This window comes from Falco rusticolus, chromosome 17 (genome assembly GCF_015220075.1).
Source record: "Falco rusticolus isolate bFalRus1 chromosome 17, bFalRus1.pri, whole genome shotgun sequence".
NCBI classification, from domain to species: domain Eukaryota; kingdom Metazoa; phylum Chordata; class Aves; order Falconiformes; family Falconidae; genus Falco; species Falco rusticolus.
In genome coordinates this window covers 2,123,166-2,149,100 of record NC_051203.1, presented here as the reverse complement: position 1 = coordinate 2,149,100, position 25,935 = coordinate 2,123,166, and the positions used below count along the sequence as shown (strand labels likewise).

The following is a 25,935-nucleotide window of genomic DNA, read 5'->3' as shown; positions in this document are numbered from 1 at the left end:
CCCTCCTTTCCTACTGACCCACGGCTCGAGGGTCTTCAGCGGGGCTTCTCCGGCGTCAAACGCATCGCCTCGGTAGTGGCTGGATCCTTCTCTCCTCGCTTCGCCTGTTTTGACGAGCTCTGGAGGAGTTTATCTTCTTCTGCCCCTGAAGGGTTGGCCGGAACAATCGGGAAGGAAGGACAGAGATTGTTGTTGGGAAGAAAAGAGCTGTTGCATCAACTTTGTTTAGGGAACCAGGCTGAATTGACAAAACATTTTCCAAAGTGTTTCTTTTGACATTTCCCAAACAGAAGCATCCCGACTTTTCACTCAAAATGACCTTTCTGCTTAGATAAAGTGCCCGAAAAAGGGCTAAATAACCCCTCGGTGGCTGACAGGCAACGTGAAAAGAAAAATCAGGAAAGGGGAAAAGGTGCATTAACACTTGTATTTAATTGTAAAAAGTAAAAACTTTTTTTATTCTTCTTACATACAAATCTCATTTATTTACACACTTTACAGGCTTTTCCCAAGTATTTACAAAGTTTGCAATATATTAAATTATGACCATCCATAAAATTCTGCATTAAGTGCATATTTACATTCTTTTTTTTTTTTTTGAATCCACCACTGAATTTATAGTGTTCAGCATTGAAACAGTCTTTATGCATATATAGCTTTACCTCCCAGCGCCCCTGAGCCTTTATAACACGGCTCCCCTCCCCGCAGACAAAAAGATAATGCTAAAAATAAATCACCTGTCACTTGTTTGAATGGCCAAAGCAAAGGGGAAGTCCAGCATCTCCCTTGTTTAACTCAGCAGGACAGTAAACCCATCCTTTACAAGGAGTTTCCTGAAGAGGCGAATATATAGTTCTACATATAAAATTTACGAAGAGGAGCAAATTTGGCTTGCAGGTAGCAGAAGCTCCACGTGCACCCACAAACAGCCTCACCCCCGAAAGTGTTTGGTTCCCTTGGGGACAGCGGGGCTAAAAGTGAACCACTGAGCCTGGGACTGGCCGATGTGCGAACGTCCTTGTCCCCAGCGGTGTCCCCGATGCGAACACGGGGTTTTGCAGGCAGGAGGATCACCCTCCCGCGATGCTGGCGTTCACACAGCTCACCCGGCTGCTGAGATGCTCTCCTGCCCCCACCTCCCCTCGCCGGGGCTGTTCCCACGCTGCGAGCCTGGCTGCTGCAGAGGCCAGCCCCAGAAGGGGGGTGCTTTGTCCAGCCCAGTAAAACCAGCTCCTCTGCCAGACCATTACAGCAAGAGGACTTGCAGGAGAAGCTAGGGCCCCCAGACTCTAGGGTTGGATTTCCTAGGAGAGCTCTCCAGGGCGCTGCAAAGGGAGTTTGAGGTTGGGATTTGTAGAGCTGCCTCTGGGGAATGAGTGTGTGCAATGCCAGCGAGGAGAAAAAAAAACAAAACAAAACAAAAAAATCAATAGAAACTGGCAGCTTGGTTCCTTAGGGGATGCTGATTTCCTGGTACTGAAGTAAATAATACTGCTCCTTTCTCCTCCTTTCAGTTACCCTGAGTTCAGGAACTAAGAGCAACGGTCAATGACCCCTGCTTTTCGCAACCAGCTTTAAACCATGATCCTCCTGCCCTGCCGATGGGCGACAGCCCAGCTTCCTACCCTGACAAGCAGCAAGATGCCCCCTCCGCACCCCTGCCCGCCGGGCTCTCCGGTGGGACTGACTCGCCGCACCTCGCCGGCGTGATTCCAGAGCAGCTTTGCAGCCTCCGGGACACGGGGTGGGCAGGAGCCCATCTCCCGGCTCACAGGCAAAGAGCTCTGAAGCACACAAACAGGTTTGGAAAAGCTGGGATGCACGCGTTGCCCGAGCCGGCCGGGGTGGGGAGTGGGGGGATTGTCCAAACCAGCACATGCGCTGGGACACGCACAGGTGCCAAAGTGAAGCTGAAGGCAAGGGAGCCCCCGAAGGGACACACACCCTCTGCGACTCACCCGATCGCATCTGCCGCCGCGATGCCGGAATAGCCACGCTCCCCCTTCAGCCTCGGCAGGCCACGAGGAGCTGCCAGGCTCCCTGGGGAAGTCACAGCCTCCCGCAGCCTTCGCAGAGGCTCTGTGAAGCTGGAGCTCTGGGTGAGGAAGATGAGCTAGGCTCACTCGCAGCTGTTTGGCCAAGGTGTCAAGACGTCCTTTCGCCCATCCTAGTTTTGCCACCCCGGCCTCACGTCCCAGTTTTCCATCCCGGCTCCTCGCTGCATTGCAAGGCGGAAGGCACGAGCACTGCTTCTCTGGCAGCTGAAGACAGGAGCTGCTCTAGAAGCCGTGCTACAGACCAGGGCTCCGCACTCAGCGCTCAGGGCCAAAATCAGCTCTTTATCAGCAGGAGGATTGCCCTCCTGTTTTAGTTTAGCAGCTAATTCCTTACAGTTTTTGGAAGAGGAAGAGAAAATATACTGGAAGTTTAAAAACAAATGATGTAAACTCCAAAGGGAGCAAGGTTGGGACATATGCAATGTATCGCCTAGACACAGATCTGGAAACTTATGCAGAGACCATAAAGTGCACTTGGAAAGCTGATCTGCAAACAGTCCAGACTCACCATCTTCTGTCCAACCAGCTGCAACTCTTTGAGGGGAGAAGCAATACGTGAGAGCACTTTTGCTAAATAGGCACAAACCTGCCCTAGCCCCCCCCGCCACCCCCTCTCCCCCCAATCTAAACAGCAACCATAAATAGATCCATTTTCTCTGCTTCTTCCCCAAGGAGCCAGACGGCCACAATGGCTTAAGCGTGACTCACAAAACACAGGCGTTTCACAGACACTTGAGAATTGTCTCCGCAGCTCTTTTACAAGTTACATTCAAGGACACTTAGAAGTAACAGCATCGCCAAAGCACCCGCAGTCTCAGCAAGAATGGGTCCCGCGGGTTCTCTCCGTACGCATCTCTAACCCAGCGCTTCACAGAAATGGATCAGGTACAAAACCAGTAAGAGGTGAAATAACCTCGTCAACCTTTGAATTTGACTTGAGAAGCTGCCAAAGCGTAAATAGCAACGGTCACTAACGAGGCCCTAATTCTGCCATCACCAAACTCCCGAATTTCCATTAACTAAGATCCAGGCTTTAAGAGGAGGGAGAGGGGTGGCGTGTGTGTCTTGGCATGTACAAGATTGCATGTAGTGTCACACATGTAAAACACACCCCAAACATTAACATTACTAGTGGAAGTCTTACGAGTCCAATTCCCTTTAATATTTTGCTACAAATTAGGTTAGTCCTTTTCTGTCCCGAGAGAGTCAGACCCTCCCCCTTTGGTTCTACTAGATCTGCTGCGTGTCGGTCCCGTGTCGGTCCACTGCCGAGGGCCGTGCACACAGACTGACACGGGTGCTGAGGCTGTTCCCATTTTTTTTTTTTTACAGGAGAAAAACAAGGGTTATGCATAGAAACGTTTTGCAGAGTCAAGGCCTCACAGACTAAATTCTTTGGAGCAGGAACTGTCCTCTGCCTTATCCTCGTACAGGCACCAGACATGGCCATCCCACTTGGCAGTTTTGTCAGATGCTAGTAAGATTAGTACAGGGTTTGCTCCCATTCTCCTGGTCTTGCTCAAAACCAAAGGCTGGATAGACATTTTTCCAATCTGTCATTTTACGCGTACCTAAAATATTTACAGAAGAGGTTCTTGCTCCTGAGAACACAGTTAACTCGCTTTCAAACAAAACCCCTCCCAGTTCCATATTAACAAGTGTGAGAGTATGTCCTGAACCCCAGCTCTGGCCTATGAGTTCAGCCTGACACATCTGTAAATGATCTTCAAGAGCAGGATCAGACCCAAAGGATCAGACTTGGAAGGGACCGCAGCATCCGCAGCCCGCAAACACTGAACCCGAGCCTCTCTCAGGGCATTGGATAAAGCAGTGCTCAAGCAACAGGAAGCATGCGAAGGCAGCTTGGAAAGGACTCAGGAAAAACCAACGTTCGTTCTGAAGACACAGTTCCAGGTCTGGAAGGAGTCGATGCAAAAAAACCATGCCAGGGACGAGGAAGCTTTCAGGTGCTCCCGTAGGTACCCTGGGCCGGGAAGGCAGGCAGCATCTCTCAAAGCAAGGAGCACACGGAAAGGGTTGTGAGCCCTGGTGTCTTAGGTGCACAATCAGAAGATGGAATCAGAAGCTGCTCTGCACCCAGCCCCACCTCCATCCCGAACTACTGCACTCCCAGCACCAGCACCACCAAAACGTGCATCGGTATTTTTATAGGAAAGGAGGTGGAGGAGAAAAACCAAACCCACAGTTACCATTTGACTCACTCACAACCTGCTGATAGAGAACCACAGAAGAGTGATCACAAGACACAAAGAAGAGGCCTGAACAGATTCTTTTGGTACAAGAACGACGCAGTGGGTGAGGGTCTCTGCCCCTAGGCTGCAAGGCTCACCTCAGCCCTGGAGCACGGAGCTGAGGTCAGCTTTGCGGGGTACACCACCGAGGCACACAGCTATGTACGCGGTGGAGAGAGGGGGTGGAGTTGGGACACATCACCAATTCATTCCCTTTGTAGAGCTGGCCCGACAAGACAGGCTCAAAGCTTCCTCCTCAGGAGGAACGTACACAGAAATGTCACCCGCCCCCTCCACTCCCAACCCCTCCCCGCGACGTTTCAGAAGTGCCATAATCCACAAAGGACACAAAGTGAATCTCATCCTGAGAAATCCCTCTGCTGCTCCTGGAAAAAACCCTTCGCTGCAAACCCAGGGCTTACCTGAGGGGACAGGGAAGGTCGTGAACAGCTTTAGCTTCTCCCAAAATACATTTGAGGAAAGGCAAAGAATTACCTCAAGGGTCAGGAAAACAGTCATTTTTAAACACTGTAAACATGCAGGGTGGCAAAGCTGCCTGCCCCAGTTGCCCCAGCTCGCTCTTTTTCAAGATGTTGCCTTGGCTTCAAAGCTGAAAGTCTTCTTGTCCTGGGAACAGCTCTGTTTTCCCACCCCACCATCCTTAGCTAGCAGCTCCATCACAAACCACTGCCGGCTCTGTCCCTCTGGCCACGAAGCTCATCGTCCAGTAATCCGCGCTGGCGTAACCTTTGGAAGATGCAACGAAGAGGCCGTATTAGAGGAATCCAACCCAGGCTTAACGACTGCTCACATTTCCCGTGAAGTGCTGCGGGTGTGCAGCAGCGCTCTGCAAAGACCCAGCGCTCAACGACACACTGGGTTTGGGACGCCCAGCAGAGCAGCCCACACTGCTCGGTTTTCAGACTGAGCATCCCATGGCATCCCACTGTTTGTGTTCCACTCCCAGTCCAGAATGATCACTCCTCCGCACTGTGACAAGCAGGCACGCACCAGTTTGGAGGCGGGAAGGGCACACACCACCTTCTCAGGTGTCAGAGAAGCCTCAAGCCGTCTCCTGACTCCAAGAGATCTCCCAGACCCCGCACGCTACAACACCGGTACTCACCCAAATCTCCAGCTTCCAGCTCCACCTTGAACATCTCACAGTGTCCTCTGCACTCGTCCAGAGGCACGACGGTCAGGGTGAGCTGTCCACTTCCAACAGCAAAGAGGCTGTGCAAACTGTAGCTCTGGGGCAAGAGGAGAATATTTCAAAAGCCTCGCCAGCTTTTCTCGGGTCGGTCTGATCACACAAGGGGGAGTCACTGCCCTGCAGCAAGGCGAGACAGCACAAACCACGGGGTTCTGCTCCCCCAGTTGCCAGCAGATCACAGCTGAGGTCGGCTGCACACAAGGGTCCTCCTCCCCTCTTCTGGCCAAGGCAATGCAGGCCCTCCACCCCCCCAAAGCCCACAAAAAACGGAGGAGGGGATCAGGCTAGAAGCCTGAAGTGTCACTACCTTCAGTGAAATGCCTTTACGGCACGTATCTCAGAATGGGCGAGACACACTGCCAGCAACGGCTCCTCAAACGCAACTCTTACATGAATTCTGCCCAGCTGTGCACAAAAAGGCCACCCCCTCCACCAGCCACAGAGGAATCCCAGGACATAAACGTGAACGCAGCTGGGACACCACACAGGCATCTCTAAGTGCCGAGGGAGATGGGCACGGTGCACCACCCGCGCTAAAACCAGACACAACTTGTGGGTGGTACGGCAACCGTGAGATGCCACGTTACGCGGGAACGGACAGAACTGGCACAGCCCTAAACCCTCCTTGCCAGGATTGTATCAGCTGGAAATGTCTTGCAAATCCCTCAGAGGCTTGGGACTTCTGGAGGACAACTCAGAGATAAGGAGATAATGCCTCCGGGATGAATTTCTCACCTTATTCCCCAAATCTGGATGGCGGATGAGGAAGCAGCTCTCCAGGGACACTGTCTTGGGGAAGGAGAGCAAAGAGGAAGCGGGGAAAAGTTCCTGCAGAATCCGAGTTTTATTCACAGATTTGTTCCTAGACAAAACAAAGCGACCCATGTTAAAGAAGTATCACGCAATGATATTGCTTGTATTTAAAAGTCTGCTTTCAGAGATCAAAATTCTTCACAAATATTCATGCTTGATAAACAGCATGACAGACTAGCCCCAGGAGCTAGGAGCAAAATTCAGCCTCTCAGCTTCTAAACCTGTGCTCCTTCACATCTTCCTCTTAGTACCTGCAGCAGGACCACGTAAACAGGGAACAAACAGATCATGATGGATGCCTAAACTTAACTTCCCTGCTCTCTTCCCTTAAAATGATCCGAGTTATTGATCGGATCCATTAGTTACAAAAGATGCAGAGAGGTGGCATTGCACGCAACCGTAACTGAAACCACATGGCAAGGCGGGGGCAATCAAGTCTATTCTCCCGGCCAGGGAATGTAACTGGAAAAGCCAGGGTGGGGCTTGTTATTTTTACATCTCTGTCTAGTGGTTGACGTGATTAATACTGCTGTACCCTGATCATCTACCACTGCTGCAGTCGAGAAGTGCAGCCAGAAGATCCCACCTAAACGTTAGCCAAAGCACAGGCTCCACCATGCCCTTCTCCAGGTCTGCTCGGACACTGCTCCTCTGCTCGTGGGGATGTGCCAGGGAGCCCGCTCCGCACCAGGAGGCACCTGCCCATGTTACTTCTCACCCTTCTCCCCGTGAAAAGACTTTGCTACCACGCTGGATTGCCCTGCGACCTTACAGACCCCCGAATTGTTCACGTCTTGTAGCCACACTAAAATCCCTTAGCAAAAAGCTTTTAGTCAACAGGGGATCAGGATGAGCGTTGGCTCTTTTTTTCTGTGTGAGAACCAAGCACAAATTGCAGGATCCCCTAGCTAGTTACTCCTCAGTGTTTTGTAGAAGTCATGGTATCTCTTCTCGGTTGACCCTAATGGTGGAGGATTTCCACTGAGCAGACACAGTTGATTAGAAATGTAAACCAGTTGCCTCAGGTGACCAGACCACAGCCCAGATGATTAAGCTATGGCCTGAAGAACAGGACCAAGCACTCAGTCACTGGGATATTTTTGTCTTCTAAGGGGAGCAATACATGAGTCCCAGCCACGACACTCCATTTTTAGTGCAGAAGCCTTCTCCTTGGATCCAACCAGTGCCAGCAAGCAGCCAGAAGCCTGTAACCCACTCCTCTTCCCCCTCTCTCCAGCTAAAGTGCTGCAAAGAGCCTGGGCACCGTGCAGAAAGGATGTATACATCCATCATGTGTTTTGTCTTTGACTCACCAGGGAAAGAAAAATGGGCAGCTCCACAATTCAGCTGAATTTTCTTCTATTATAACCTCTGACAGTTCTGGATCCTGGGACTGAAAATGCTTCAGTTCTTCATAGGAGAGACGCTGCCCCGTCTTAAACGACACAAAACAAAGATAAAAGCTGTACACCTCGGGTTCCTCCCTGCTCCCATTTCCATCCTGCCAAAGAACATCCGAGAGTGACAGCCATCTAGATTGCTAAGTTTCCAACCACGACGGTAATTAGTCAGAGGAAAAACCTGCTACAGATGCAGTGAGCTCCTCACCCCCCGACATCTTCAAAGTGGCTCTAAACGTCTTCTTAGATTGTTTATTATTATATTATATATTAGAATGTTACTTAGATTGTTTAGATTGCTCAACCAGCAGTTTGAGTTTGTGGTTGAAAATACTGGGCAGGAGTCTTTGGCTGGTGCTCTTCAAGAGTTTGGACCAATTATCCAGCCTTACAAATCTATGCGTTACCTTGATTAGAAAAGGCTGAGACCTCTGGAGCTTTTCTGATAGTTCTCCAAAGTCTGTCACTATCTGAAGGCTTTTCACAGCAGAACAGACTGTGCAGTTTGCAGGAAGCGTAGAAGCGTTCTGTCTGCAACCTGCTGCCCACCAGTCCTGGCATTCTTGGGAAGAAACAAGAGAAACATGTTTAATAAGATCAAAAATGAAATGGAAAGGAGACAGACTCGATGATAAACTCATTATCCCTGACATGAAACATTAAGATTTCTTACAGCTTCCAATGGCTGCAAGTTACTCAAAAAGAGCAAGCTTCACCGGGCAGGGAGCTCATCGCTGAACGTTTCCAGCACAGGCTGAAGGTTTTGGAGATGTGGCTCAGGGTTGTGAGAAATGGGAGAGCTTTATGGAAATTCCACTTCTCTGTACGTTTCAGGCATACAGGCTAAGCTACCCTTTCATTATCGGTGGCAGGATGTCAACCACCATATATAGTGCAATTAAACTGAAACAAGTCCGCAAGTAAAACAGCAATCCAAACATGTTATCGAGGAGACACCCAGACGACAAAAAAGAAATCCAAGTTGAAAAGAGCAACTCTTAACACGGTTAGCACTGGGGCCATGAACCCTGCTAAGATACACCTGAAACCACTACCCTCCCCTTCACCTATGCGTTAATTAAGAAATACTCTGTCCCAGGCAAAGTTTGCCCAGTCCGTGACATGCGGAAGATGCTGGGGAATGCAGAATTTCCCCAAAATGTGCTGCTGCTGTTTTCATTCACCCCGTGCAGTGACTTGAAGACGAAATGGGGACAAAAGTCCCAGCACGAGGAACCCCTGGACCACAGCTATATCCATTTTAAATTCCAGAAATTGTTGTTACACCCTAATCAGCTGAACCGGCCTACAATGAACACTGCAGATACTTACACCCTCAAAAATGCAATTTTTATGTGAAACCATGACTTGCTGCCTATATCCTGCCTCCTTCCTCCAGCTTAACAGCCCTCCCAGCACAAAAAAAGTCAGTAAACACGGACAGAAATGACATGCCGCAGCACTGAATGAACAGGACAAGGGCCAATAATGCTGAATGTCCCACGTATTTCTATCCGAAAGGGTCTGCAGGAGCAGCTGCCACACCTAACGGACGTGGCTGTCATTTTGTGGCAGTGATAGCCCTGGTTCTGCAGCCTGAATCCGACAGGGAGATGTTTAACTCGAGCAGTGGCAGCAAATCCACCCAAGCACTTGATCTGTCAGGGCAGGTTAGGAAAAACCCAAGGCTCAGGACACATCTCACATGAAACACCCAGAGATCTGCCATCACAACAGGCCTACCCGTCCTGTCCAGTGCCAGCACATTTCAAAACAGCTCGTCTCCCTGACATCACTGCAGGCCACCCACTTGGGAAATGGAGTGGATGGGAAAGGGAAGAAAGAAGAGACAGCGAAGCCTGTCTAAAAAATAAAGTTGGGAAATGAGGATGCACAGCAGCTTTGCAGGGGGAGAAAAAGACCACGCGCAGCCTGCCTGTTACTGCCGCTGCGGTTTCCAGCCATGCTCATGCTCCTGTGCGTGGGTAATAACTCATGAACAGCACTTAACAGGAAAGCTGTTGCCTTAATTTTCCCTCCGACATCTGCAACAGACAACGAGGAATGTTACAGAGGATTTAGGTTCATTGGAACGTAACAATAAAGAGCAGATTTGGGATTCGCTTTGCTTTTTTTCTTTCTGAATATTTCCAATCAACTCCCAAATGCTGCATTTCCCACCCTACTGCTGGGATAGGGACTGAAAAGGATCAGGATATAATTCCTAGCCTTTCTGGAAGACGCGTCTACACTGCTTTCAGGGAAAGGGGTAAAAAGGCAAAACAAAGTGTAAAATCCTTATTGCAAGCAGAAGTCCCACTCTCATGAGAAACTGCTCCAACGTACTTTCCCTCCCTGCTCACAAGAGAAAAAAGAAAATCTTTGTTCCATTGCCTGTAGAAAGCTTCAATTTTACAACAACAAAAAACCCCTCAACTCACAAAAAACAGCTGGTCAGTGACAGGAAACAAAAGGCTGAAAGATCTCACCAGAGGAAGGGCAGTTGCCATGAAGAGACCAAGAAAACATATCTTATGGTCTGTCATCATACAGGGAGCAGCAACACTGTAATTTCTCTCTGGGCAAAATTTAGAAACCTCATCCCAGAGCGTTAAGCACAGCTGTCCCAAAATGTTTCTCTCTGGGCTCAGGGCAGTACCCCACGTAACGGGATGCTAATCAGCTTGACAGTATAGAGCTTGATTCCTTTTTGAGCTAGGCTGGGATATTTGCATTCTCAATTGCTCAATTCAGGAGGTTATTTCTTTTCCCCATGAATAACCCAAGCGGAGCACAGTTGAGACGCATTTCAAATGCCGCAAGTGGGGTTGTGGGATTTTTTTTTTTTTTTTTTTTTTGGTAATTAATCTTTTAGATTTATTGTTGAGGGTGTTAGTCTGTGCACCAGCATGTGTGTGACTGGCATGACAAGTACGGGCAGCGAAAAGTGCCTGCCCTTCCCAGGGAGGGAGGGAGAAGAGGCTGCGCACAGAGGAGAGGGCATGCAACCGCACACCGGGGACCAGAGCAGGAGTTTTACCAAGGATGCTTATTCTCTCTTTCGATTACCCTCCCTGCATTCCTTTTACATTATCACCCTGCCCAGACACCCTGGGGGATTATTTTGGTTGGAGTCGGGCGCGCTGTCTGCGTGCACAGAGTCTGCTTGGAGATTGAAAAGAAAGATGCACTCCTCATCCCAGTGCAACCATCACACGATGGTTCCATCCACTCACAGTCAACCATTAAAGTGCTGGGCGTGTGCAATGATCCCTGTGGAGTTTGAGCGCAGGGAAGCAGCTGCGGTACGGACACGTACAACTATCCATTACGCGACAGAAGCACGGGCCAGTCCCAACTAACCTCCTCTCCACGCTTGTGCTTCTGCACCCCTTTTCTGAGGGGCAGCTTGCAGTTTGCGAAGCCGAATCTCAGTTCCCCACTGGTCAGACCCACCTGGTTATTTGCTTTTACGCTTTATTAGCTCTCCAGAACAAGAGCTGTCTTCTCCTCTGTGTCAGTAGAGCTCCTGGCAGAGCCAGGCCTGGGGACTTCCAGCTGCTAACACAGCACAGACGAAGAGATAACAACTTTCCTTAAAATCCATCTATGATTAATGCTAGAAGGAGTTTATGACTGTACTTTCCACTATGCAGAAAAATAATTTTCAACTTACAATCAATTTAAAATGAGCACCCCGCCCTTCTTGGCCATTTTCACAGAGGATCTCCCAAGTTTTTGGCTGTCCCCAGAACTAGAGAGGGGTGTGTGCACACAACCCCAGAGATGCTGGGTGTGGATGATCAGATTGGAAGCTGAGAGGTTATGGAGAAGACCTGGCCCTGCTTCTGCCCGTTGCAGTGAAGCAATAAAACTTATGGAAACTTGCCCACATAGATCTGAAAGCAGGATCTCAGCAACAGCCCTGGTCTCTTTAGGGACCATATGGAGGGCGAAATACCAGTCTGCCACCACAGCAGGTTCAAAGGGAAGCCCTGTAGCAGGGTGAGATTTTGCTCCTGCAAGACACACGGAGCCAAGGGCTGCTCCCGAACCTAACAAAGTGCTGAAAACAGAAAACCTCCTGCACGTAGAGCTGCAGGTGCTGAGGCAGCTTGCTGGCTCCCCACCGAGCTGGTTTGCTCCCCAGCGCACAGGACAGCAGGCAAGCGACAGCTAGGTCCGCACAGGAAAGTCTGGTCCAGGGGAAGGGAGAACCCCCCAGGATTTCACCACCACCAGGTCTTCTGTCCTTCCAGGCTGCTGCTCCAGTCACCCCCAACAACTAGAAGAAAGCTCCCCAGAGGGCTGCCTAATGCACTAAACAGCTCCACAGTCCACAAAGGTTGGTTCCAGATCCCCGATTCCTCTTTCTGAGAATGATGCTATTCCCCAGTCCCACCGCATACCTCACTAGGGATCGGTGCTAGGAGATTTGAAGCAACTTCTGCAAGACTAGGATGAACCTGGGGCTCCCACGGAAGACCAGTCTACGCGCTGGATATTCACAAGACATCTTTCTGTCCTTTCTGGTAGGTCCATTGTACAAGACTGGCTGTTTGTTCCATTAACACCTACAACACTTTTGGACTGTCCCTCACAGGGTCCAACGTGCCCATCGAGAACTACAAAAATACTTGTCATCAGGGTAGATCTGCAGGCTCTCCAAAAGCATGACCGACCCTACACTGGCCAATTCAAAGGTAAGCTCAGGATGGGGGTGGGCTCACCCAGGCCCAACCCAGTAACTCATTTATGGCGCTGCACTGACAGCTACAGCCCCGTTCCTACATGCTAGATCCGACGATGAGAAGATGCCGATTTCCACTTTTACATTATCTCCCTACAGCCACACGTTCGTAAAAGTCAAGGGATTTGTCAAGATGGATCTGAAGAGACCCTTCAAAGGGAGGGATTAAGGCCTCAGCCTACCCTCTGCTGCCTGTGACCGTACCTTCCCCTTGGCCAAAGGGACCCTTTATGGATGTGCATCTGACAGTGGGATACTTGCCTCCTCCATTCATTTTCATAGCAGAAGCCCAACCACAAGCTGGTTCTTATGGCTGACACAGGGCAGAGCTGTTTAAGAGTCATTCAGTCCCACCTGTAAGATTCCCAGTAGCCTGGGCTGCATCAAAAGAAGCGTGACCAGCAAGTCGCGGGAGGTGATTCTCCTTCTCCACTCTGATCCCACGAAACCCCACCTAGTGCACCGTGTCCAGCACTGGGATCCCCAACATAAGAAGGGCACAGACCTGTTGGAGGAAGTCCAGAGGATGCCACAAAGATGACCAGAGGGATGGAGCACAGCCCGAGTCAGGCTGAGAGAGCTGGGGCTGTTCAGCCTCTTGAAGAGAAGGCTCCAGGGAGACCTTACAGCAGCCTGCCAGTACCTAACGGGGCCGACAAGAAAGCCGGAGAGGGACTTTTTGCAAGGGCATGTAGTGACAGGACAAGAGGAAATGGCTTTAAGTTAAAAGAGGGTAGATTTAGATTAGATATTAGGAAGAAATTCTTTACTGTGAGGGCGGCAAGGCACTGGCACAGGTTTCCCAGAAAAGCTGTGGATGCCCCTGGACAGGGCTTGGAGCAGCCTGGTCCAGTGGAAGGTGTCCCTGCACACAGCAGGGGGTTGGAACTAGATGATCTTTAAGGTCTCTTCCAACCCAAACCATTCTATCATTCTGTGATATGATTCTATGACAAAGGGCCCACGAGATCCTCAGTGCTCTGATGTCCAATTGCTATCATCACAGAAGGGCTGCAGCTCTCCCTCCTGTTGGAAATACCTAGTTTCCAGATGCTGGATTTTACAGTGCTGTTTTCCATTATTTTAAGGACAGGGATTTGCAAGGTCTAGCCCTTAACCTTAAAGTGAAGTTGCAGCTCATAACCTACTGCTATTGCTTTGACAGCCAAATATGCAGGCCAGGCTGTTCTTGCTCCTGAGAGATGACTAGCCACCTGCCGAGTCGGGACCACTGCAGACTTACAGATACTGTACTCCTCAAGCAGACAGCTTGCTACTTGTTGTGCTATGCCATTACTACATGAGTATCACCATGCCCCCTTTCCCAGACTTTACAGAAAGATAAAACAGCGTTCTAAAAACTCAAAAGCAATTTAGACATCCATTCGTGATCACAATCTACAACATGGGTAAATCTCATCGTTCTCACTTTACAGATGCAGAAATTAAGAGCTCTGTAGTTACCGTGTGGCACAGTTCAGAGGAGATACTCAGTGCACTTTGCTGCAAAAACAACGCTTCCCAAGCTCCATCTTGCTGAAATTCTTCACTAGGTTAAAAATTAATTTGATCATTTATAATGTCATGTCAAAGTCAGGCTAAACTGATGGGTTCTTGAGCAAGTCAGACAGGAATCATAAGGAGAGCTTATTAATTACAGTGTGGAAGTCCTGATTAAGGAATGCATCACAGCGGGGTTTTAAATATATACTACAAAGAAAGTCCCTGTTCAGCACAAGGTCCTCACCACTTCCTCACGCTGAACTTTTTTGTAGCTCTGAGTATACTGAATATATTTATGCCAGGAGAAGAAAGTGCCTCCCAGTTTGGTTCCTAGCATTTTTAGGAACAGCTAGCAACAAAATAACAGCTACAAATAAACCCATCAAGAAACCCCTATTTTTGTTCTGGGTAAAAAGTCAACAGCTCCAAGAAATACTCATTCATCTCACTAATGGGTAACGGCTGGTCAAACAACCAAAGGATGATTAGTCAATCTCTAGCAAAGCACAGAAATTATTTTGATCCAATGAAACATTGTGAAATCAAGTCTGCTCAGCCTAGCCCAAGTCCACTGGGGAGCAAGAACATTATTTCCAGGAGAAATCTGCACCTACCAATCTAGAAAACTGAAGGCAGGGACCAAGCTGTCAGGAAAGCCTCCAAAATCCACTCCAGCCTGCACCTCTGGTTACATGCCCTAGAAGACAGCTTGTGCTGATCTGGCAGTGTCTGCGTGAGCAATCTGGCTTGGAGGAACAGCAGGTTTTGGAAACAAACCCCTCCCAGCTGCCGCCACTTGCCTGATGGTGGCTTCAGTCTGTAAAAGGTTTGAAGTCTGTGTGTCACTAGCGCAAACAGAGCTCTGCTAGGCTGCTAAACACCTCTGCAACAGGCCACGTACAGCACACACACTCTGCAAGTGAGGAAACAAGAAATTCTGGAGCCATCAAGACATAGAAGCAAAAGGAAGAGTTTTTCATGTTCCGGATTACCACAATGATTTGTAGTTAGTTTACTATCAGCAAATCCAAATAAACAGTCCACAGGCTGAATGGACGCCAAAGTAAATGAAAACAGCTTGGCACCAGCCTGCCCTGCAAAGTCAGCCTTTTTCTTTTCCCCCTGCTTTGAACGAGCCAACACACATGCCTGTTGGTCACTCTCAGGTTATATTATAAAAGGGTTGTTTACACACACAAAAAAAAGATCAGATAAAGCAGCAGCTGTACGGCGATGGGAAGGAGTCCTGCACGGTGCTGCAACGCACACCATGCTCAAAACGCCTCAAAATGCTCCAGGCCCCGGAGCGGGTGCATGAGAATATGCATGAATGCAAGAGCAAACCAGCCTGACTTTACTTAGGGGGAAAAAAAAAGAAAAAAGCTCCTTTGTGAGCAAGAGGAGAAGGCCGCGCTGAAGGCAGCAAGAAGTTCGAAATCAGATCCTGCTTTACCTCCCAAGCAGCCCTGTGCAACCCTTCCACTCCGAGCGGGCCCCATGTTCCTTCGGCTCACGCATCACCGAACCCAGCAGGTCAGACACAGCCTGGGCTGGCAGGCTGGGGAAAGGCTGGCTGAATACCTGGGTGCTCCAGAAGCAGAAAGTCCACCCTCGTGTAAGGCAGGCGTGCTGGATGCTCCCTGCCTGCGCGGAGCTGCGCCGAGGATAAACACACTTAGGGCTACAGTAAGAGGGGAGGAGAGTGCGAAGTGGAGAGAAGCGTGGCTGGCCCATCGCAGGCTGCCTGCAAAGGGTTAAGATCAGAAAGAAGACAGGAGCTGGCCAGGTGCCAAGGCAAGCCTCCAGCTAAACTGAAGGCGGCCAGCCAAGAGGCAGAGGCTGCTGTCTTCTCCCAGTAACCCAGCCTGCTCTGACCAGTCCCCACAAACAGCTCTCCCACCCAGCAGGCTGTGACAGTGACAGGCCATTTACAAGGTGTTGCTTAAACACAGCTCCTCCAGTTGCGTTCCTTTCTCTAAAACAGATTGTGTATAAAATCCATAAACATGATTTTAGCCCTACTGGTCTAGGCAAAAAGGAGTGAGCCTTTAACACGAGGAGCCTTTAACACGAGGAGCCTTTAACACGAGGAGCCTTTAACACGAGGAGCCTTCTGCAAGCTGGGGGGTAACTTGCGCAGGATCCTTTTTCCAACACCGAGATACACGTGTGCTTGTGTCTGAAGTTAGGTGTGCTGAGTAGCTACTGATCCGGCTGATTTTGAACCGTGTAGGAGTACGCGTTCAGGGCTGGGTCTCATTATTAGAAGCCAAGTTGGATTTTCCCCGAGGTCACTACAAACCTCTACTATCAGTACGATGCACTGTTGGACGAGAGCCTGTTTGCCACTGACCCACCCGCAGGTTTTCGAGCTGCAAGGACCGAATTTACTACGGGCAGAAACACAAGTTAATGTCAGAGCAACTTAATGCTCTGCTCATCGTGTCATTGCTCTGTGCGGCTGGCAGGGAATGGTTATCAACCAGCTGACATTCAAATTCATATTTAGATATTAAGAAAGCTATGAGGATGTCACACAGTTGGGAAAGGAAGAACCACTCGGTCGAGTGACCATCATCGTCGTTTTAAAAGAGAAAATCCCTTTTCCTTTGGCTCTGATTACTAAAGGCTTGGAAAGCTCATGATTGCTTCCTAATACTCGCAGGGAGAGGGAAGCATTTGTACCTGCCCTTTGCACCAGAGAACTGCCACACAGAGGGAACAAGTTGTCTGTCCCAGCTTATGTCAGAGAGGAGAAGCAACCCCAGTTACACAGGTCCTACTTTCTCCTTGGAACAGCACTACAAAGCCTTGAGTTAACCGATGTGCCCACCCCAAATCCACCGTGTTCCTTACAACAGGTAGAGCCCAGAGGTCTGCAAACCCACCACCTCCCTGGGGGCTGCGGGAAGCGCTGATCCTGCCGGCTATCAGCTGCGTGCTGCAGCGGCGAGAGGCGTTTCCCCCCGCCCCGAGCAGGCAGCATGACCCAGCACTGGGGCTTACACAAGCTCTGTGTAAACACAAGCTCAGGAAGAGCAAATGCAAACCACATTTCCACAGAACTTTTCCCCAGCTGAAGGGACCTGGGTTCCTAGCCCTGGGAAAACAGCTGAAAAAGAGGCACAGACGCCAAACCCAAGGGTCTAAGAGTCATCTTTGAAGAAACAAAGGGTGGGAACATTCGTTTTAATATGGGAATTGATCTGGGGGAGAAAGCCAGCAAGCAACAGAGCAGAGACAGGCAAAAAGGAAATTTACTTTGGATTTAATCCTACAAATTTAACGCAAGAGAGTGCTTTGCGGACGCTGCTCCTCACCTCGGCTGCTCAAAGGTCCACCCACAGCCACCAGCAGACAGGCAGCCCTTGTCATCCACAGCCCGGCTCTTGGGATGGAAGGGACGAGGATGAAGGTGAGAGTGCAGGCAGGTCACCCCGAGACAGTGGGAGAGAGCAGCAGTATCCTCCACCCCTGCTCCTCCCAAAGCCTCACCGCCACTCTAACGTGGGGCTCTGGCTCTCGGGGGAAACCAGGCATCTGAGCTCCCCTTGTTCTGCAACACAAACCTGGCTGCTCAGCCCACACCTACCAGGGGAGCAGGCTCCAACCTGCAATCCCGGAGACAGGAAAGCTGCCCCGAGCCCACTGCTCCCCGAGCAGGCTCGGGGGGGACAGCAGAGCCCCAGACTGCAGCCCCACGCAGGCAGGCTGCCCCTGCCCGCCCAGGCGCTTCAGGCTTGGAGGAAACGGCACGGACCACCCGTGCGCCCACGCTCGCTATGGCCAGGCTTTGTCTGCACCACGTCGGGCGGCGTGGCCAGGGGAAGTCTGCCAGCACTGCCGGTGGGCCAAGGCAGCCTCCAAACTGCTAACAGGTGGCTTTCAACAGGAACAGCCCAAGCTGGATTTGAACTGGTGCCCAAGCACAGAAAGCTCCAACTTTCGTCCTCAGCCCCCTCACAATTTTCATCTACCAGGATCTACATAGAGAAAGGAAGAGGAGTCTGCACATCGAGTCCCTTCGTTAGCGGTTTTCTCTGCTGCTCAGTCTCCCTGCACGAAACCTTCTCCTATGGAAGCATGATTCAGAGAACGCCAGACCTGCCTGCAAGACCTCCCAGCCTTATGCTCACATCAACAAACACGATGGCGAGAGGCAGCTTTACGCCTTCCTTCAGCAGGCCCCAAGGCCAAAATCAAGGGCAAAACGTTACATCACGCACAAGGCAGCGCTGAGAGCGAGCCTGGGAGCCCACTCCGCCTCACGCCATGGAACTCCCTCTCCTGGGTCTGTGCTGGATGGCTTTACCACAGCCCACTCAGCAGCAAGCCATGAAGTTGACACCGGTGCCGCTGGGACAGTCCGGTGGCCACAGCTGCCTGCCAGGAAGCCAGGACATGAGGGATTCCCACAGGAATCCAGCCAAGGTTCAGGCTGGGTGTCGCACTCTCCCATTCAAACAACCGGGGTCTAGTCCAGTTCCTTTTGCTGAGGCAGGATCAAAGTTCCCCCAGCCATCCGTAGCAAATCTGCTAACTGGGACATGCTGTGGTTTCCACCACAACTTAATAGTGGTTGGAAAAACAAAGCGGACGCTGCCCTGTCCCCTTCGTGCCTCCCCTCCTTTCCCCACAGCTGGCTTGCTGCCCACCCAATTGCTCATCACTTCAGAACATTTCCAGGACTTGTTTAAATGCATATCAAATCCCTCGTGCCTCCACAACAACCTCGCATCCTTCCTTTCCATCCATCCTTCCCCTTCCCCCTGCTCCTTTGGATGCTCCCCAGTCTCCTCCCCATTCAGCTGGTTTTCCCATCAGTAGCCCAGACTTGCTCCTGCTCTTCTTTAGCTTCCCAGCAAGACACCCGTGATTTCAGGCAGCCCTTGTCCTATAAACTTTTTGCTGTCCCAAGGAACCTCCCCGGGCTCTCCCCGTCCAAGGCGGCCCTGCAGCATCTGAAGGAAGAACCTGTAAACTTTCCGAATAAAAACTCACTGAACAAATACAAGCATTCAAGTTCCTATTGGCTTCCTTCTCCATACAGAAGCAGAGGGGCGTTCGCTCCTGTCAATGCTGAAACGCAGTAGATAAGCAGGCTACTCATGTCAAGCGGCTATCAGAGCCATCTCCTCGCCTCTGTTTTTTCCTCCCTGCGAGAGATCCCAGTGTACAAGGAAGGAAAGGAACAATGGGGATACCCCGTCCCACCCATACGAACCCAAGTCAACCCAAATCCCACGTGTCAGCGGAAGAGAGGGAGACACACAGTGAAAATGCAGGACGGTGCTGGCATTTCAGAGCGCCTTTTTGAGCGATGGCAGGAAGGTCAGAGCCAGAACAGACAACTCCAACACAATGAACTGCTGAAGCTAAATATAAACCCGTCAAGGGCATGGATACAGGAGTTTGTTTTTACAGTGAGCCGACAGTTGATCAACACTGTGCCACATCCCTGCTCAAAATAATTCACAGCTTTATCATTACTGACAGTCTTTGTATTTTATCAGAGAGGCGGTGTCCATGCTTCCACCCATTTGCCAGCCTAAGTCAGTGGAAATGATTAACTGAGAATGAGAAATACTCAAACTTTTCCATTTCTATTATGCCAGTCTAGGAAAATCTATTACATTCCTCTCCCTTGATGGGACCACGTCATTAGGGAGCCACTTATCTGCCGTCCACACACACCTATTACCCTTAATGTTACGTTAATGGCTATGAACACCATAGCTCTCCAGCCCACGGTCCCTTCCCAATGCGCCACCTGGCAAAAACTATTTTTCCATAAACCCGGGTCACATGTTGAGGTTTCTACACTTTGCTCACAGACACCAAGATTTGGTTGATAAAACTGTTTTTGCCTGCCTACTCAGAAAAAAATAAAAAAAGGTGACATTTACCCAGCACAGCTATCGCGGTATGATTCTCAGAGCTGCAGAAATTTTGAGAGGAAGGGGAACTCTTGTGGAAGAAAAAACCTGAGGTGTTAAAAGCAAGGAAAAGAGAATGTGCAAGAACAAAATTATGAAGTTAGAGATAAAATATGCTTCAGCCCCAACGAATGGAAGGAAAGAGCCCTAGCTAGAATTCAGGATGCTATTTTTAAGTACAGTGGTAGGAAAAGAGAAAACCATGGTGCCATGCCAGTAACACACTTGTTATTCGGTGCTCAGGGAGACACTCAAATGATTTGCATGGCTGGTATTTAACTTGGTATTTCTTGCTAGGCTTATGTTACAGCAGAGAAATAATTTCCTTACTCTCGAGCATGTACTTCTTGGCAATAGGCAGGGAGAGCAGCCGGATGTGACCGATGAGGGAGCCCCAGGCATGGACTCTGGAGAGCGGAGCTTCAGGCGGCAGCGGGCTGTAGGGCTGGATCACGAAGTAAACAGTCAGCAAGACCAATCCCAGTGTGAGCAGGCCCTGCGAGAGAAAACAGGCACTTAATTAATTATACCGCAGTGAGGTGATGCATCTCCAGACCAGGACACACCTCCTGGCTGGTATCAAAGGGTTGTGGCTGGGCGCTGCAAGATGAACGCTCCAAATTTTTGCTGTGGCTTCTCACTCAACTGCAAAGCTATTTACGTACACCGAGTTGTCACACAGTTTTATTGTTAGGGCTGTCCAAGGACAAAATTAAGCAGCCTTCAAACCCAAGCCACACAACTCTTCGTATATTTTAGCACTGCAAATAATCCAGCACCAGAGCAATGAGGATTATCTCCAGATAGTTCCAATTCCTCCCACCTAATCAAATAAAAGCTTGCACTTCTGCCATACCTCTTGCACAAGGATTTCAAGGCTTTTTGCAAACATCCGTTGAGCCTCGAAACACTTTGGCAGAGTTGGCACCAGCTCCCTCCTCCATACCAGAATCCCAAATAAGCCTTAAAAAAGATGACATGATGCATTTCTGCCCCTGGCCAAAGTCAAAGTGAATCAACAGCAAAAACAAGAACAGAAGCCTAAAGTTCCCCTTTCCAGTTTCCTGTTCTGCCTTGTTTTACAGCTTTTTATAGGATGCAAGGAAGAAGGCTTGATTTTTTTCCTAAATAGAAACCATTGTGTTGATTTTGTAAAGACAACACTAAAATATGACTAAGTATTATGCCAGGGGAAAGGTTTTCAACCTTGCAGCAAGCATCTCGAACCTACATAACAATAGCATCCCTTTCACCCACTTTGCAAAACTTTTTACAGCGCCTTTTGGTTAAAGGTCTCAAAACATTTTTCTAGCACCAAGCATCACGGCAGCAGGTTTATTTTATAGACTAGAAGGAGAATAAAGACAGGCAGAAACTTGTGACAGGGGTAGAAACAGAAACTTCATTATTCAACCTGAACTTTAAGAATCTCCTCCTCTCCTTGCATTTCCACTGAGGGTGCTGACACAGAGAATCTTTGCCTGAAGAATCAATCCAAGTCTCGTTCTTTAATAATTTAAGGAGAGGAAGGTGTATTGACATGCAACATTTTCAGCACACATGAGCAATTTCAAATCCTGGTCAGCTGTCTTCTGTTTTCAAACCAGCTTATGGGATGAAGGAAGGAAGCTACGCTTCACAGCCACTTCACAGCTTTTTAAATAAAGAACTCAGAAAAATTCTTCAAGAAAATGCAATGGGAAATAAAAGGCTCAGGTGCAAAAGGAGAACTCCATCCCACCAACGGCCTGTGCATGCACAAAAGACATCTTACCTTGTAGAGAACCACTAAGATAGGGTATCGTGGAGGTCCCCTTTGGGGTTCGTTTCTTTCTAAAAGTTGCTTGATGAATTTCTCAATGGCTTTTTCTGACATCCCACACTGGTGGCCAGTCTGCCTCACTAGATTAATTGTCTCTGATAGCTTGTCATAAATGCTGAGCTCATTGGCTGAAAGCTCCATGGCCTCCGATGAAAAATCCCTGCGGAGAGATTCAGTACGTTAACAGAAAACACACTCCAGCCGTACAGCTCAACACCAGCACGTGCAGAGAGATCACAGGAACATCACAATGTCTAGGCAAGGAGGAAGGCTTCTCTGGAGCAAACCTGTTGGCAGCCAAAGGCAACAATTTAGCTGCAATCCCAACAGTCTCTGTGGGTTCAATATCTCCTGGGGACTGAAAAAAGCCGTGAAATTTCCTGACAAGAGAAGAACCGACCAAGATTCGCAGCTTATGTAAATGAACAACGCTTCCCAGAAATCAATGAAACTCTATTTATTCATCTATTCCAAACGAATCCGTCCCATAAAGCAATTACTCACCAAGTACAAGAGCCAGCAATACAAAGCAGATCATCACACACAGCAGCCAAGCTAAGCTCTCCTGGGCTAGAATTTTAGTCGCTTATTTTAACGTAGATTTGTTTTCATTAAATCCCCTGTCAGCAATAGGAACAGGACAGACAAATAAGCAGTACGCATGGGGCAAAGTTCAACAGTTTACAATTTGTTTAAATTTTCGCAACCTATGTCCAGGCCAACTGATTATTGAGTAACAGTAACACGATAGCAGCGTGCTCCGCAGGCAATGAAAGCTCCGAGGTTCCTCCGAAAGTTTGCCTGCAGGTCATTCACGTGCAGAAATGCCACATAAATACCGCAGCAAGAACTGCACTGTGAACGAGACGCAGAGACAAAATGACATTTGATAGCAAATCATTTCCCACCATGAAATTTCAACAGGGAAGCTTGTAAGAACACACCTATGAGCGATCGACATTAAGATGCCAAAAAAAGAGATGGGTTCGTCCACCACTCTGCCTGTCTGCCACAAAGGCAGAGCCTCGTGATACCATGAGCAGCAGATGGGCTGAAGAAAAGATGCAAAGGAATTGCTGGACAAGCTACTAGCTGCCAATATGAGAATCCCCTTGTTAAGAGAGATGTTTTGCCTTGGAAAAACACTGCTGCGAGAAAGGGAGCATCTATGAGGTCTTGCTTTACAACCCTTGTTTCTGAGCTGGGAAAACTCTAACCTGGATCAAACTGGGACAACTGAAACTTTCTAGGGAGATGGAGTTTAGCAGTGCATTGCCCTGAATGCAGAGACTGAGGACCATCACGTAAAAACACCAGAAGCGTGATCGAGGCACCCAGCTCACAGCTGTAAATGGAAATCAGGCCCCTGTCCCCCTTTTCCTCTAAATACTACCCGACACCAGGAACCAGCTCCTCAATCCAGTGTGTTGCTTCACCCGATTCCCCACCTTGCTCTGTGAAGTCTGTTGATCCACTGCAAGAATCGCTCCCACAGGACAAATCAGACATAAACGTATGTACGTATATATCAAGAAATAAGATTCTCTTGTTTCACCATTGTTTCTCAACCAAACTTGGAATCTGATTTACCTTTAAAGAACTGGCCGATGGCTCCCCACCTAAACCATGGGCTCCTACAAGTCAGAACTCAAGCAATAGCATTTTTAATATCTTTTTTTCCTGCAACGCTAGGGTGTAGTTTCAGAAAAAAACCCCACCCAAAACCCAGACACTTTTCAACAGGACTACCAGCTTCAGCAATTGCTCCTCTCCCCCAAGATCAGCTCCCTGTTCTGCTCTTGCACATTTGTTTGTGTGGTCACATGGTGAACCAGGTCAGGAAAATCATCTGGCTGAAAAATAACCCCTATTTGTTTGGTCAGCAGCTGCCTAAGCATCCAACTCAAGCAATTAATGTCAGATGTTATATTAACATTAGTGTCAAATTTCTAGCCATAGCCTTAGAAACACCACAGGAGTAAAATGCCAAATTAAAACCAAACCTAACCCCAAGCATGCAATAAGAACACGCTGCACTACATTGCCAGGTTAATTAGCTCCTGGCCCTGCTCTACTGACATTCCTTGCATTCCATGCAAATATTTGTCCCAGATCTTACCACCTGAGCAGCCCCATGGGCTAGCAAAGCTGTCTCAGAGCAGGTTTGATCAATAATATCTCATTATGGATTGTAAAGTCTCCAAGGCAGAGACCGTTTCTTCTCGTCTGTAAAGCACCTGGCATGCACTTGACTCTATAAAAACAATATATTGCTTTACTAACTCTTTCATCCATGCAATACCCTGATTCCTAGAACAAGCAAAAGCCAGCACATCTGCACAATATTAAATACCTTCCCCGCCCCCCCCAGTTTTTATGATTACTCTAGTTGCCTTGACGCTGCAACTGGCACGCTGACCGGTCTGAAAGGTTATCTAGCTTCCTCTGGCTCCCGTGCGCCAAAGCTTTCGCTTGTGAAGCTCTCCCATACCGAATTCCAGCAGATTCAGCAAGCTTCCCCTGCTCGCAGGATCCGCCTGGAACCACTTAAAACAATTATCCCTACGGAAACGCCATCAAACACGACGATTTCCCCCTTTCCAAACAGCAGGAGCATCCTACTACAATAAAACACTGGGATACATCCCAGTTCTCCCCGCCTCTACATTCGTATTCAACTCTGAGCAAACACCTTTACAGATAACGCTAAAAACCCAACGCAGCTCAGCAAACTCGAGAGCAACCCACATCCTCAGCCAGGCAGTAAGGCAGTGGGCTCCCACATTATTTTGAGAACAGATGAAGCCTTAAAAAACCAACAACACCCCATTCTATCCCTTCCTATCACAATACAAGCGAGAAAATAATAACAACAGGCTACTGTACCCGCTTCCCCGCCGCAGACACATACTGAGTGAGTCTTATCCCTCGCGAACAGCAGCCCCTCAGAGACAGGCCTTTTGTGCTGGGGGACCCATATGTTATCGCCACTTTTTTTTTTATGAACTCCACCACCCTCGGAGGAACAAGCAGCTCTGGCTGCCAAGAGGAATCGCGGCAGCTCTGGGCCTGAAGGATTCTGGCCCAAAAGGATTTCTGCCGAAGGAATCTGGCCCCAAAGATCTCGGCCCGAAGGATTCTGGCCCCAAGGATTCTGGCCCCGAGGATCTCGGCCCCAAAGATTCTGGCCCCAAAGATCTCGGCCCCAAGGATTCTGGCCCCAAGGACCTCGGCCCCGAGGATTCTGGCCCCAAGGATCTCGGCCCCGAGGATTCTGGCCCCAAGGATCTCGGCCCCGAGGATTCTGGCCCCAAGGATCTCGGCCCCGAGGATTCTGGCCCCAAGGATCTCGGCCCCGAGGATTCTGGCCCCAAGGATCTCGGCCCCGAGGATTCTGGCCCCAAGGATCTCGGCCCCGAGGATTCTGGCCCCAAGGATCTCGGCCCCGAGGATTCTGGCCCCAAGGATCTCGGCCCCGAGGATTCTGGCCCCAAGGATCTCGGCCCCGAGGATTCTGGCCCCAAGGATTCTGGCCCCAAAGATCTCGGCCCGAAGGGTCTCTTGCCTGAAGGCTCTCAGCCCCGAGGGCCCCGGCGCCGAGGATCTCCACCCGAGGGCCCAGTCCACCCAAGGCCCGGCGGGTGTTACCCAGGCTTTAAAAAGCTAAATATTCAGAGCGGATGGCTGTCGGAGGAGTCTTTAAAAGGGCAAGCTCGCTCGCCCCGCTGGCGAACCTGAAACAGTCTAAATAAAAATATCCTCATCTGCCTTAGCACCGCTCCTGCCGCCCCCTGGCCCTGCTGAGGGGGGCCTGGTCCCAGCCCGGGGGGAAGCCCCTCCGACCCCGCCACAGGCCCACGGCATCGCCCTTAGTTATCTCTGAGGCCGAGGAGCTCCAGCCAGGATTTAAAAAACTATATAATAATAATAAAAAAAAAAACCGAAAAAATTGAAGCACAAACCAGCCCCCACCCCCGCAGCTGGGCGCCTGGCGAGGGCGTCGCTGAGGCCCGGGCAGCCCCCGCGGGCCCGCGGAGCCCCCCCAGGCCCAGCCCCGGGCCCAGCCCGCCCCGGCGCTCCCGGCACCCCCGATCCCCGACCCCCGCCCCGGCCCCGGCCCGGCCCCGCCGCCTCCGGCCTCACCCTGTCCCCGCCCGGCGGCTGCCCCGCTCCGCCGCCCGGCTCCGGG

General features: G+C 49.9%; 1 protein-coding gene across 2 annotated transcripts; it reads right to left on the bottom strand.

Moving 5' to 3' along the window:
* Window positions 1–413: 413 nt before the first annotated feature.
* On the bottom strand, window positions 414–25,935 carry C17H6orf89 (chromosome 17 C6orf89 homolog). Of its 2 annotated transcripts, none has more exons than XM_037410215.1 (8): window positions 25,890–25,935; window positions 21,699–21,906; window positions 20,255–20,420; window positions 8,143–8,297; window positions 7,649–7,770; window positions 6,258–6,384; window positions 5,436–5,559; window positions 414–5,056 (listed from the first exon to the last, which is right to left on the bottom strand). In XM_037410215.1, the coding sequence occupies exons 2-8, from the start codon at window positions 21,885–21,887 to the stop codon at window positions 4,971–4,973; spliced, it is 969 nt and encodes a 322-aa protein (XP_037266112.1). In that variant the 5' UTR covers window positions 21,888–21,906; window positions 25,890–25,935; the 3' UTR covers window positions 414–4,970. The 2 variants fall into 2 exon arrangements, with proteins under 2 accessions (XP_037266112.1, XP_037266111.1); XM_037410214.1 differs by lacking the exon at window positions 25,890–25,935 and adding an exon at window positions 22,251–24,565.